A 15,389-nucleotide genomic window follows, 5' to 3' on the forward strand; every position below is an offset into this window, starting at 1 on the left:
ATTTTAAATGACCATGTTTTGGGGTGGTTTGTTACACAGGAATAGATGTCTGAAACGTTGCACTTTTTTTTTTTTTTTTTTTTTTTTGAGACAGAGTCTCACTCTGTTGCCCAGGCTAGAGTGAGTGCCGTGGCGTCAGCCTAGCTCACAGCAACCTCAAACTCCTGGGCTCAAGCGATCCTCCTGTCTCAGCCTCCCGAGTAGCTGGGACTACAGGCATGCACCACCATGCCCGGCTAATTTTTTCTATATATATTTTAGCTGTCCATATAATTTCTTTCAATTTTTAGTAGAGATGGGGTCTTGCTCTTGCTCAGGCTGGTCTCGAACTCCTGAGCTCAAACGATCCGCCCACCTCGGCCTCCCAGAGTGCTAGGATTACAGGCGTGAGCCACCGCGCCCGGCCTGAAACGTTGCTCTTCATAGATGCCGATGCCACCAAACAGCTTCTACTTCATAGGGGCTGCAGAAAGAAGAGATTTCTCTCCAAAGATATTAATTTATTATGTACTTTGCAGAGATTAGAAAAATGCCTCCTTTTATTTTTGCTTTGCAATCTGAACTTACACTATTATAAATCTATATGGCTGATAAGTGTGGAATTGAGGGTCCCCTAACCATCTAGTCCATGGGCAAGAACACTAATATCCTGGAGCCCAGTGTTTGAAACTTTTGAGAAACAATGCCTCACTCTCACTTTCCTATTGTATAACCCCTAGTTTCTGGGGCTACCCTAGCTGGGATATCAAAGAAATAAATATTCATTCATTCATTTGTTGATCCATTCCTCAGATGTTTATTAAGCACATACTGTATGTGAGACTGGACTAAGCAGTGAAGGAAAAAAGAAGACTTTAAGACATCACTGCTTTCCACAACAGGAAGATAAGACATGAAGATAATGTCAATAAAAAGAAATGCATGCTAAAACACTACATGAACATACAGGCAACTCATAAACCCTATGAGTTTAGACGAGGGAGAGAATCCTTCCAACCGGATGACGAAGCTTGGCTGTATAGTCAAACACACAATTTGATTTTAGTCTTAAAGATTGAATTCAGAATTTGGTGGAGGTGAGATGGGGAGAGGCCATCCAGACAAGGGAATCTTCATGAGCAAAGGGCAGGAAAGAGACACAAGATGTATTTGAGAGAGGTATCTAGGAGACGAATTTAACTGAAGTGGAGGGTTCATTGTCTGATTCATTTATTGATCCAGCAAACATTTACTGAATGCCGAGTAGGTGGCAGAACCTCTACTAGTTTCTGAAAATACCAAAGTATAAGTGACACAGGGCCCATCTTTAAGGAACAAGTAATCTACTCTGCAGGCAGCAAATAAGCCATTGTAGTGAATATGTTGATAAGGCTGTGGCTGAATACCAAGGAAGACAAATCTGGAAGAGTAGGTTAAGGTCAAAATTTCCACTTTTTTAAAAAAGGAGTAGAAACTTTTTTTTCATATTAAGTGTTATTTGGAACCACAGTATGAAACACAGATAAAAGTGGAACTATTCTGACGGAAGAGGGGCCTAGAGGCCTTACTGGCCTTATCTCTCTCTCAGTCCTTTTCCCTGTCCCTGGGGCACCTCTACAGTTCCAAGGAACATAATTACAAACAATCCTATTGTGCTGGCAATAGATAGTCACTGAAGTTTGTGTGTTTGTTTAAATCAGGAGAGTTACATAATGTACATAAAATGCCCAGTCAACATAACACAATTGTTGAGCACTTACTAGGTAGCAGGTACCATGTTAAGTGCTTTTCATGTATTATATCATTTAATATTTACTACAGCCCTATCAGGAAGATACCACTACTATTATTATTTATATCATCCTAATTTTAGAGGTAAACAGACTAAGTTTCAGAGAGGTTCAGTAAATTTTCCAAGTTACAGTTTGTCAGGGGGCAAAATGGAGTGGATCAGACCTCAGAGCCTGTGCCATATACTAGGCACCACTGGTCAGGGGTGAGGCCTCTCAGTCATCCTGACTTCTAATCTGCTCACCATATACTAGATGCTTAGTTAATAATATCTAGGCCGGGAGTGGTGGCTCACGCCTGTAATCCTAGCACTCTGGGAGGCTGAGGCAGGCGGATCATTTGAGCTCAGGAGTTTGAGACCAGCCTGAGCAAGAGCGAGACCCCGTCTCTACTAAAAAAATAGAAAGAAATTAACCGGACAACTAAACATATATAGAAAAAAATTAGCTGGGCATGGTGGCATATGCCTGTAGTCCCAGCTACTTGGGAGGCTGAGGCAGTAGGATTGCTTGAGCCCAGGAGTGTGAGGCTGCTGTGAGCTAGGCTGATGCCACAGCACTGTAGTCTGGGCAACAGAGTGAGACTCTGTTTCAAAAAAAAAAACAAAAAACAAAAAACAACAGCAATAGTATCTAGTATCATCATTTTTCTTGCTCTTAAAAGAGGACAACTCCAGGAATTACTTTATACATTTGATTATGCAATGTTAGTCGAGGCAGATGAATCACTAAATTTATTTATTTATTTAAATCTTTTTTTTATATTTTAGCTTATTATGGGGATACAAATGTTTAGGTTATATACATTACCTTTGCCCCACCCCAGTCAGAGCTCCAAGAGTGTCCATCCCCCAGATGGTATGCACCACACCCATCAGTTGTGACTATACTCATCCCCTTCTCTCCCCTACCTGCTCGACACTCGATGAATGTTACTACTATATGTGCACGTAACTGTTAATCAGTTAATACCAATTTGATGGTTAGTACATGTGGTGCTTGTTTTTCCATTCTTGTGATACTTCACTTAGTAAAATGGGCTCCAGCTCTATCCAGGATAATACAAGAGGTGCTAGATCACCACTGTTTTTTGTCGCTGAGTAGAACTCCATGGTATACATGTACCACATCTTATTAATCCACTCTTGTATTGATTTATGGGCATTTGGGTTGTTTCCACATCTTTGCAATTGTGAATTGTGCTGCTGTAAACATTCTAGTGCAGATGTTTTTTTTATAGAATGTCTTTTGTTCCTTTGGGTAGATGCCCAGTAATGGGATTGCTGGATCAAATGGTAGTGCTACTTGTATCTCTTTGAGGTATCTGCATATTACTTTCCACAGAGGTTGTACTAGTTTGCAGTCCCACCAGCAATGTAAGAGTGTTCCTATTTCTCTGTATCCACGCAGACTTTTATTGTTTTGGGACTTTTTGATAAAGGCCATTCTCACTGAAGTTAAGTGATATCTCATTGCGGTTTTGATTTGCATTTTCCTGGTGATTAGAGATGTTGAGCATTTTTTCATATGTTTCTTGGCCATTAGTCTATCTTCGTTTGAAAAGTTTCTGTTCATGTCCTTTGCCCACTTTTTAATGGGGTTGTTTGATTTTTTCTTGCTGATTTTCCTGAGTTCTATATAGAGTCTAGTTATCAGCCCTTTATCAGATGTGTAGCATGCAAATATTTTCTCCTATTTTGTAGGTTGTCTGTTTGCTCTCATGATAGTTTCTTTGGCTGCGCAGAAGGTCTTTAATTTGGTCAGGTCCCATTTATCTATTTTTATCATTGATGTGATTGCCTTTGTGGTCTTATTCATAAATTCTTTCCCTAGGCCAATGTCTATAAGACTTTTCCCAACATTTTCTTCTAGAATTCTTATAGCTGCAATCCTTAGGTTTAAGTCTGTTATTCACCATGAGTTGATTTTTGTGAGAGGTGAGAGGTGTGGATCCTGTTTCAGTCTTCTACATGTGGCTATCCAATTTTCCCAGCACCATTTATTGAATAAGGATTCTTTTCCCCAGTGTATATTTTTGTCTGCTTTGTCAAAGATTAGATGGCTATATGAGGATGGTTTTATATCTGGGTTCTCAGTTCTGTTCCATTGGTCTATGTTTCTGTTCTTCTGCCAGTACCATGCTGTTTTACTTACTATAGCCTTATAGTATAGCTTGAATTCTGGTAAATTGATGTTTCCCAGTTTGTTCTTTTTGCTTAAGATTGCTTTTGCTATATGGGATCTTCTCTGGTTCCATACAAAGCATAGAATTATTTTTTCTAGATCTGTGAAAAATGATGTTGGTGTTTTAACAGGGATTTCATTAAATCTGTAGATCACTTTGGGTAGTACAGACATTTTAACAATATTTTTTCTGCTGACCCATGAGCATGGTATGGTTTTTCACCTGTTTACGTCCTCTGCTATTTCCTTCCTCAGTGTTTTGTAGTTCTCCCTACAGAGGTCTTTCACCTTCTTAGTTAAATATATTCCTAGGTATTTTATTTTCTTTGTTGCTATTGTGAAGGGTATTGAGTCTTTGATTTGGTTCTCAGATTGACCATTGTTGGTGGAATGCTGTAATAAGCTCAATCAGGAATGAAAAAGGAGAAATTACAACTCATACCATGGAAATACAAAATATCATCTATGAATACTATATAAACTTCTATGCACATAAACTTGAAAATGTGTAGGAAATGGAAAAATTCTTAGAAACAAACAGCCCCCCTAGGCTCAATCAGGAAGAAATAGAATTCCTGAACAGACCAATATTAAGTACTAAAATTGAAGCAGCAAAAAACCTTCCTAAAAAGAAAAGTCCTGGATCAGATGGTTTCACACCTGAATTTTACCAAACATACAAAGAAGAACTGGTGCCTATCCTGCAGAAATTATTTTACAACATCGAGAAGGAAGGAATTTCCCCAACACGTTTTACAAAGCCAACATCACCCTGATACCCAAACCAGGAAAGGACACAGCAAAAAAAGACAACTGCAGACCAATATCCCTTATGAATATAGATGCAAAAATTCTCAACAAAATCCTAGCAAACTGAATTCAGGGCTTATAAAAAAAAATAATCCATCACGACCAAGAGGGCTTCATTCCAGAGATGCAGGGATGGTTCAACATATGCAAATTTATAAATGAATTCAACACATAAATAGAAGTAAAAATAAAGACCATACAATCCTCTCAATAGATGCAGAAAAAGCATTTGACAAAATTCAGTACCCTTTTATGATAAGAATGCTTAACAAAATAGGCATAGATGGGACCTATCTAAAGTGATACAAGCCATATATGACAAACCCATAGCCAACATCATACTGAATGGGGAAAAACTGAAAGCATTCCTGCTTAGAACTGGAATCAGACAAGGTTGCCCTCTATCACCGCTTCTATTCAACATAGTGCTGGAAGTACCAGCCAGAGCAATCAGACAAGAGAAGGAAATCAAGGGCATCCAAATGGGGGCAGAAGAGGTCAAACTATTCCTCTTTGCTGATGATATTATCTTATATCTAGAAAACCCCAAAGATTCTGCCATAAGACTACTGGAATTGACAAACAAATTCAGCAAGGTCTAAGGTTACAAATCAATGTACAGAAATGAATCACTAAATTATAAAGACAACTTGTTTCAATATAGTAAATAAAGTATCAAATGATATTATCATTTATCATTCACTTGTTCTATTGGGATATTGTACAGTCATGAAAAGGTTGCCACAATGGATTTTGAGCTACTCAGAATAGCTCTCCATGAAGGGAAAAAATGGCCAATAAAAATACTAAAGGATATTCAGGCTTATTCATAATTAAAGAAATGCAACTTAAAACAAGGAGGCTCCAGGGCTGCTATGTATAGTTGTTCAGTTTCAGCAGTGTACAATGGGGGCTGGCCAAAGGGTAAGTGGGGTGGAATTGGAGTTTTGAATGGCAAACCCCACGTTCTGGCATGATCTCTATCCACCTAGAAGGTTATAGGGAATGAGGAGAGGTGGGATATTTTTTAATTCATTCACCCAAAGAAGACATCTTTTTTTTTTTTTTTATTTTAAAATTTGTGTTTATCTCCTCTACTTTAATCCTTCTAATGAGTTGGTAAAAGCACCATTACCAATCACACATATACAGAAGTTCTACAGTTTTATGTGTTTCAGAAGAGCTGTTTAAAGACAATCCTAAATTATAACTTAGTCTGACTTAGGTAGTGAAGAATTCAAAAGTTTAATTTGCTATTTCTTGTCACATTGACTTTTAAAAGCATTTAACCTTATAGATTGTCTATAAAATGTGATAAATGTTAAATATTCTTTATTTGATATTACACATAAACCACACTAAAATGCCTTTCAATAAATAAAAGGCAGCATTTTAGTAGACACAGGGAAATTAGATTGGCATAGTGAAGACCAAAAATATATAAAGTAAACATTGCTACCTTATTTCCAGCCCTCGCCTTTAACAGGCTAATGAACACAAGTTAAAACACCCATGAGTCTTGCTTGGTTCCAAGACAGTGAAGCAATTTCCCTAGTATTTAAATATATTCACATAACCAGTTATATAAATCTAAATATAAAACCAATCTTCAATAGGTTTTGAAATGGCAATTTACCATCCTTGTGAAAAGTTGAACACTACTAATTAATCCAATCATATCTTAGAAGGAGAATACAGTGATAGCATTTACTCTATTGGAATTACTATCAAAATTCAAAAAACCGAATTAACCGCAAGCCAGTCTTAGTTAAATCAGGACTGTCCAACAAAAATATTCTGTCACTCTTTCATGATCTGAATTCTGGTGTATGAGACCAATAAATTATGGTACACATAAAAAAAGTTATGAGATATTTCTGGTTTGTAATAAATAAGGCAGTGGCCTATTACTCATTAGTGGCTTTTTTGAGATAAGCTATCAAGTCTGCCCTTTCTCCCTTCTTCTTAATGCCAGCGAAGATCATTTTTGTTCCAGGGATGTACTTCTTGGGATTCTCCAAATACTCCATCAGTGTATCCTCTCCCCAGGTGATGCCTTTGTTCTTATTGGCGTCTGTGTAAGAGAATCCAGCAGCCTGACCTGTCTTCCTCCCAAAGAGACCATGGAGATTTGGCCCAGTCTTGTGCTTGCCTCCCTTTTCCACAGTGTGGCACTGGGCACACTTTTGAACAAAAATCTTCTTGCCTTTCTCAACATCACCCATATTTAATTCTCTCTTTGGTTGCTGACGGCACGAAGGTTCCCAGTCAGAAGCCGGACGTCCCGCTCTCTCGACATCTTTTTAAAATTCACACGAAAGCACCCTGTAAGTTTGCAGGGCCCCTGTGAAGTAATAGTTTTCACCTCTTATTATCAGCAAAGATTAAAAAGTTTTATTACACCCACATCTGGTGAGAGTGCAAGGAAAGAGGCATTCTCTTGCATTTATTTTGGGAATTTTTGGAATTTAAATTGGTGCTGCTTTTAAGGAAAGCAATTTGGCAATATTAAAAAAATTTTTTTTTTTTAATTCACACAGGATTTGGTCTAGGAATTCTACTTCTATGAATTTATCCTATAGATATACTATACAAATGAGCAAAGATAATATTTAAGGATGTTCCTATAATATTATTTGGTTTCTTCTTTCGAGAATTGACCATCTTTTACTTTTTTTCCCGTTTCTTGACCCCAACTATTTTACTGCTGAGTTTTTATACATTTCCAAGAAAATTCCTCTTCCAATTCCACATTATCTTGTTCCAGTCACTAGAAAAGGTGTATGGTTTCCAAATTTGTTTTACAAAATAACAAATTCTTACTCTTAAATCTGATAAACAGTAATATGTAACAAATGTCATTCATAAGCTTAGATTCTTAAATTTTTAAATTTTTTTTTTTTTTTTTTTTTTGAGACAGAGTCTCACTCTGTTGCCCAGGCTAGAGTGAGTGCTGTGGCGTCAGCCTAGCTCACAGCAACCTCAAACTCCTGGGCTCAAGGGATCCTCCTGTCTCAGCCTCCCGAGTAGTTGGGACTACAGGCATGCACCACCATGCCCGGCTAATTTTTTCTATATATATTTTTAGCTGTCCATATAATTTCTTTCTATTTTTTAGTAGAGATGGGATCTCGCTCTTGCTCAGGCTGGTCTCGAACTCCTGAGCTCAAACGATCCGCCCACCTCGGCCTCCCAGACTGCTAGGATTACAGGCGTGAGCCACCGTGCCCGGCCTAGATTCTTAAATTAATTAAACACTCTAGTAAAAGAAACATTTGAAAAGTACAAAAAAATCTTCCTTATAATATTATTTGTAAAAGCAAAAAACCAAATACTACCCACATATTTATGTGGGAAAATCTGGTTAAAAAGTTATGGTCTGTCTATGTAGTGGAATAATATGATACCTCTATGAAGGTATCTATATGTATTGATATGAAAAGACATATAGACTACATTTAAATGAAACCAATTAGGTTGCAGAGCAGTTTACATGTTATACTCTCACTTGTGCAACAAAAGTGACATATGTGTATATGGTTGTAGATTAATAGGCTATTTCTGGAAAGATATACAAACATAATTAACAGTGATTCCTTCTGGAAAATGGTACTAGGGGAAAAGGGGTACAAGATCTTAATCTTTTACTTTCTATCCCATTTTATTATTCCACTCTTTTTAAAGAATAAACTGGGCATGGTGTCTCATGCCCGTAATCCCAGCACTTTGGGAGGTTGAGGCAAGAGGATTGCTTGAGGCTAGGAGTTCGAGGTTACAGTGAGCTATGATCATGCTACTGTACTCTAGCCTGCGTGACAGAGTGAGAACATGCCTCAAAATAAATAAAATAAAATAAAAATAAAATAAAATAAAGAATAAGATGAAAATGAAAGAGTTTTGGGGGAAGACAGCTCTGAGTAAGAGGAGTTTGCTGAAAGTTTATTTGTTGGTGAGTACTCTTGAATTTAACACCTGTGGAGGGAAGGGGCATGGAAAGGAAGCAGGATTGGACAGGGAAAAGTTAGACTGTGAAATAGTCTCAGCAAAGGCCTCAGCTAACCCCACTGGGGTCCCTGAAGCTGGATGGCCCTTCAGAGTTGTCCTGAGTTGGGATGAGAGGGCCAGGCCTTGCTAGACCCTGGCATCAACCAGTCAATGGATGAGGGCAGTCTCAGGAAGGGGATGTGGCCTGGGGAGGGAACACTCTTCAGCTGGGACAATTCTGAAGAGTCATGAAGGTGGCACATTTTAGTACCATTTCTGTAGCAAAGCTTGTTTTCTGCAAGCCAATGACAGTTTAAAGCTATCAGTAAAAGCCCACACAGTTATCCCTTTCTCAGACAGCTGCTACAGCTAGGACAGCACTGGTGTTGGCTCCTGCTTCTTGAGTCTGGCTTCCCGTATTCAAATATTGACCAACATCATTTGATTACTGGTCTTCTTGAGTGCTTAATGTTTCGTGTTAAGCAAATTGTGAACAGATGAAATGTCTTCCATATGAAAAAAAATCACTGTTCTTTTTCTTTTTTTAAACCCTGCTTCTACTCGTTGCTGAAAACTCTTATTAAAGGGCTTTTAAATCCTCTGGTTAATTTGCTACATGCTCTTGGGAATTAAGGGGATGCTGAATTTTTCCTTCTGTGAAGGAAAATAAGAATAAGTAATACTGTGACCATACAGAAACCCTCATTCTTTAATAAAAATGATGTTTTATTGAAGCTGAACATCACCTTACAGCGCTTTTATGTTAATAATTGAGCTAGCGGGTTTTGACTGCTCAATAAAGGGATAATTTGAAAATAACTCAGTTGGCGTGGTTATCTGGAAAAATCTGGATACTATCAAAACATTCAAAACATAATGGAACATAACTTTCCTTTGGGAGAAACTATACCATGCAGTTCCAGGGGAAGACAAAGGAAAGCTTTCTGGAAGCGAATAAGTGCCTCTGAGTTTGTTGGTTTAGCAGGATTGGTTCTGGTGCTGGATGGAAGCAATACTTGGCTTCAGAGCAGTCTTTATCCCTTAATAATTCCCTAATCCTTGTTGTTATGTGAACCAGCAAACATTTGAAAGGCAAAGCTGTAGCATGGAATTAGGATGGTCTCCCGAGTGAGGCAGAGGGGTTGAACGGGACCAAAGGACTTGCAGGGGTCCAGCTGAAGCCTACATTTTGTGAAATTTAGTGAATATCAATTAGAAGCAAGATGTTCTGCAAATCCCAGTATAATTATTGGTGCCAATGACAGGTATAAAAACCAACAAAGTAGCTTCCGTATTACAGAAAGAATCACAGAAAGGGGAAGGCTTCCTCAGTGGTGGCTCAAAATTGTATTTAATAAGTGGAAGGGGCTTTACTTTACTTCACCTTAACAAGAGATTATAGATACATTTAACAGATGATTGTCATTCAGAATTAGTAACCAAAAACAAATACATCTTTATTAAAAACTCAACCAAAATAAAATTTGTAAGAATTAGTACATATAACATGTTGGAATTGTTTTAAACCCTCTCTGAAAAACAAAAACTTCATTTAAAAAGTGATCATAGGCCGGGCGCGGTGGCTCACGCCTGTAATCCTAGCACTCTGGGAGGCCGAGGCGGGTGGATTGCTTGAGGTCAGGAGTTCGAGACCAGCCTGAGCAAGAGCGAGACCCCGTCTCTACTAAAAATAGAAAGACATTATATGGACAACTAAAAATCTATATAGAAAAAAAAATTAGCCAGGCATAGTGGCGCATGCCTGTAGTCCCAGCTACTCAGGAGGCTGAGGCAGTAGAATCGCTTAAGCCGAGGAGTCTGAGGTTGCTGTGAGCTAAGCTGACGCCACGGCACTCACTCTAGCCTGGGCAACAAAGTGAGACTCTGTCTCAACAAAAAAAAAAAAAGTGATCATAGATTGCAACTGTTTTAAAAGGTGTAATAGAGGTCAATAGGGTTTACCTTTAAAATCCAATTCAGTGTCTGGGCATCTCTAACTGAGGCTGTTGTAAAAGGCAATAATGTCCAGATGCGTCAAGAAGAAATGAAATTTCTGATGCAGCAGGTGAGTAGATGACAGCCTCCCACGTGGAGTGGCAGGGCACCCCGTCCATAAGAGGGGAGATAAGAACAGCTCCTCGATGCAACTAGAACTCTGAGCGGCCACGTGAGCGAGGCCGGTCCTGTGTGCTGGGTGAGGAGGCTCCTGGCGCATGCACCATCATGCCTGAGCTGCCTGGGAGCCAACCACCAGAGCTGTGGGTAGGCTATCCGGAACCTGCCAGTCCTCTGCCTTCCTGCTAACTGATGACAGACACATGAGCAAGCCTAGATATAATAATGGATCTCAAGATGAGATCATCTGGGATTACCTGGGTGGGCCCTAAATCCGACAAGTATACTTATAAGAGACACACAGAAGAGAAGACAGAAGAGGGTAAGGCCATGTGAAGGCCAAGGTAGAGATTGCAGTGATACAGCCACAAGCGAAGAAACCCTACCATTACCAAAAGCTAGAAGAGGCAAGGAACAAAATCTCTCTAGCACCTCTGGAGGGAGCATGTCCTGGCCCTGCTGACACCCTAGTTTTGAATTCTGGCTTCTGGAACTGTGAAGAGAAAGAGAATAAAGTTCTATTATTTTAAGGCAAAAAATTAAAAAGAAAAAGGAAAAGAACAGAATATAAAATAATAGAAGTTGAAGGTAGAAAGGGATCTTTGTAAGTCACTCAGTCAAACTGCTAGTATTTAAAGGACATATCTGAAATGTCATAGAATGGGACAGAGGCTAAGGCAACAGGTAAGATCCTGGATGTTTAAATGATTATGCTGAGGTCTATGTCACAGGCCAGGACTACCTCTACTTTATAAGTCACCTTTGTTAAAACCAGAAAAAGGTGATCCCCTGGACCAACACAGACTTCACAGACACTTGCCCTGGTTAAGGAAATGTGGGGCTGGATTTCAGTCTTCCCTTACTCCCTTGGCTGTGAGTTTTCATGTGGTGCACAAAAGCCAAACATGTGGTCTTTCCACAAGCCAAAGAGAAATCTAGAAACCAGAATTCCTAACTCAGTTCATCTGGGAGCGAGGTAATTACAGTCAGCACAGTTTGAACTCAAAGGTTCCAACACACAATAATTTTTCCAGCAATCAGGTAGAGATCAGGGTGGATAAGACTTGATAGTGATGGAAATCAAGGCACTGTTGTTTTGTTTGTTTGTATGTTTGAGACAGGGTCTTTCTCCATTGCCCAGGCTAGAGTGCAGTGGTGTCATAATAGCTCACTGCAACCTCAAACTTTGCAGGTTCAAAGGATCCTTCTGCCTCTGCTTCCTGAGTAGCTGGGACTACAGGGGCATACCACCATGTTCAACTAATTTTTCTGTTTTTTGTAGAGATGGGGTCTCACTATGTTGTTCAGGCTGGTTTTGAACTCCTGGCCTCAAGTGATCCTCCCTCAAAGTGCTAGGATCACAGGCATGAGCCACCGTGCCTGGCCTTGAGGAACTGTTGATGCAAGATAAGAGTGGAATACAGAATGAATGAAGAACTCTTATCTCCAGAGGTCAAGTTCTAGTGGAGGATCTTAAGGGCTAAAGAAGAATGATGATAAAGAAGCAGCTTGGAAACTGGTCATGAAGCAGTGCTTGGCCTCTGTTATTTCTATTCCAAAGAAGTTCCCTCATGCTGAAGGGACACGTTTGAACTGAGATATGGGGGAACTGAATGTGTGTATTGAGGGGGCTGGGAATTGGTCTTTGGTGGGAAAACTAAACAAACAAGCAAAGAAAACAAACAAAAAACAGCCTCCATTTGATTTTGGAGTAAACTTGAGTTCCACCAGACATGAAACAGGACATATCTTCTCAATTTATCCACTTCAGTCCAATGTTGTTTTTAAGACTTGAACAAATAAATATGCAACTTTGTATTAGCACATTAGAACTATGTTGTGTAGCTCAATTTAAGATCAAGAAAGAATTTCAGGAAACATTCCACATCTGAGTCCGATTATATTGCTACTAGGGTCTTGCTCTGTCACCCAGGCTAGAGTGCAGTAGTAGGCTCATGGTTCACTGCAGCCTCAAACCCCTGGGCTCAAGGGATCCTCCTGCCTCAGCCTCCTGAGTAGCAGGTACCACCACACCTGGCTAATCTTTTTTATTTTTTGTAGAGATGGGGTCTGGCCTTGTTGCTCAAGCTCATCTCTTGGCACCAAGCAATCCTCCTACCTCAGCCTCCCAAAGTGCTAGGATTATAGGAGTGAGCCACTGCCCTTGCCTAGAATTTAGGTTTCTTTACAAAAACTTACATAGCCATTGATTATGATCTCAGGGCCTTTTGAATAACTACCAAAATGTCATCTAAGCTTTTAAACTGTCATTAAAGATTTTCAAATAGTTTAAAATTTTTTCATTAGGCAAATTTAGGGTATTTTATTTTATTATCAGAATTAACAGTATAACATTAATTTCAATTTAAAACTATTCTGGTGTTAACTCTTTGCAATTTTAAGGATTAGAATTGCAATTACTGAATTACTGAAAGGTTAGTGTGGTTTTCTTAAAGTCTGGTCCCTTGAACACCAATCATGCAAGATGGTACTTTCTAATATAGATTCTGGGGTTAAAAATGTTTGGGAAACACTGGATACTGTTGTGCAGAAACACAAAACACATTATTCCATTAAAAGTTCTGCAGTAAGAGGTTTTAAAACTTTAACCAAAAGAGTTTCCCAAAGTTATATGACTATAGTACTCTTTTTTTTTTTTTTCCTGGGGGGGCGGACAGAGTCTGGCTTTGTCACCCAGGGTAGATAGAGTGCAGTGACATCATCGTAGCTCTCTGCAACCTCAAACTTCTAACCTCAACCTCCTGGGCTCAAGTGATCCTCCTGAATAGCTGGGACTACAGGCACATGCCACCATGCCCAGCTAATTTTTCTATTTTTAGTAGAGATGGGTCTCACTCTTGCTCCGGGTGGTCTGTAACTCCTGAACTCAAGTGATCCTCCCACCTAGGCCTCCCAGAGTGCTAGGATAACAGGCATGAGCCACCAAGGCTGGCCTCCTTTTTAGAGTAAAATTTAAGTTTACTTAATATTGTTCCACTTACAGATTTTTGCATACTACACGTTCCTAAAATTTAGTGGCTTAAATTAACAACAATCTCTTTTTTTTAGCTCATCAATCTGCAATTTGGGTGGGGCTCAAGGGGAAAAGCTTGTCTTTTCTCTGCATGGTGTCAGCAGAGGTAGATTGACTAGGGGATGAAAGATGAAGTTCAGGATGGTTCACTCATATTGCTAGCAGGTTCATGTTGACTGTCAGCTGGGATTTCAATCAAGACTGAGGGTACAGGTCTCTACACAAGCCTCTCCATGGGTAGTTTGGGCTTCTTCAGATCATTGTGGTGGGCTTTATTTTGTAAATTATTTCTTATTTTTAAATTTTTTTAGAGATAGGGTCTTGTTCTGTTTCCCAGGCTGGAGTGCAGTGGCAAGACCATAGGTCACTGCAGCCTTAAACTCCTGAGCTCAAGTGATCCTTTTACCTCACCCTTACTAATAGCTGGGACTACAGGTGCATGACAGCTAATTTTTCTTATTTTTTGTAGAGACAGGGTTTTACTATATTGCCCCGGCTGGTCTTGAATTCCTGGCCTCAAGTGATCATCCTGCCTCAGCCCCTCAAAGCAATGGGATTACAGGTGTGAGCCACCATATCCAGCATGGTAGTGGGTTCTAGGACAGAGTGTCCCAGGTAATAGGAAGTGGGAATTGCTAATTTCTCAAGGCTTGGGTCTGCAAACTGGCACAATGTCACTTTTGCTGTATTATGCTGGTTAAGCAGTCACAGATCCAAGATGCAAGAGGAGGAGACATAAACTCTTATCTCTTGACAGGAGGAGTTTCAAAGAATGTAGGGGTTATATGTTGAAATTATACATATAGGAAAATGTACAGATTGTAAGTCCAGAGTTTAGTGAATTTTGCAAAGTAAACTCATCCATTCAATCAGCATCCAGAAGCCCCCTTTCTGTCTTCTTCCAGTCACTACCCCCTCAAGGGCAACCAACATCTTGACCTTTAATACCAAAGATCAGTACAGGGTTTCTCAACATTAGCTGAATAATTCTTTGAGCTGTCCTGTGCATCGCAGATGTTCAGCAGCATCCCTAGCCTCTACCTACCAGATGCCAATAGCATCCCCTCCCCTAGTTGTGACAACTAAAAATGTCTCTACAAATTACCAAATATCACTGGGTTAAAAAATAATCTCTCTCATATTATTTGTCTAAATTCCACTTACTCATCTAGAATGTAAGTTCCAAGAGACTGCCAGGGATTTTTTTTGGTCTGTTTTGATTTTGACTGATTCCTCAGTCCTAAGGATACTGCCTGGCATACAGTAGAAAACTGATGACTATCTTTTGAACGAACAAATGAACGAAAGGTAGCAATTCTAAATAGTTGTTTAAAGAGTCAACTCTGGAATATGTATTTTATTCAGCTGAACCCTTAATCACAAATCATTTTTGTTAGAAATGACCATTTTATGAAGTTGACATTGGTATAAAATGCAAGAATATATTGCCTCTAATAGGAATCTACATTGGTTCATTTCCTCCTGTAGTAACA

General features: G+C 39.4%; 1 protein-coding gene across 1 annotated transcript; it reads right to left on the reverse strand.

Moving 5' to 3' along the window:
- Positions 1-6,154: 6,154 nt before the first annotated feature.
- On the reverse strand, positions 6,155-7,049 carry LOC138376313 (cytochrome c, somatic). The gene has a single exon (XM_069460542.1). The coding sequence runs from the start codon at positions 6,986-6,988 to the stop codon at positions 6,671-6,673; it is 318 nt and encodes a 105-aa protein (XP_069316643.1). The 5' UTR covers positions 6,989-7,049; the 3' UTR covers positions 6,155-6,670.
- Positions 7,050-15,389: the final 8,340 nt, after the last annotated feature.

Source organism: Eulemur rufifrons, chromosome 28, assembly GCF_041146395.1.
Source record: "Eulemur rufifrons isolate Redbay chromosome 28, OSU_ERuf_1, whole genome shotgun sequence".
NCBI lineage: Eukaryota > Metazoa > Chordata > Mammalia > Primates > Lemuridae > Eulemur > Eulemur rufifrons.

Excerpts from the sequence above, each read along its gene's own strand:
- LOC138376313 (XM_069460542.1), bottom strand. The coding sequence starts at position 6,988 with ATGGGTGATGTTGAGAAAGGCAAGAAGATTTTTGTTCAAAAGTGTGCC.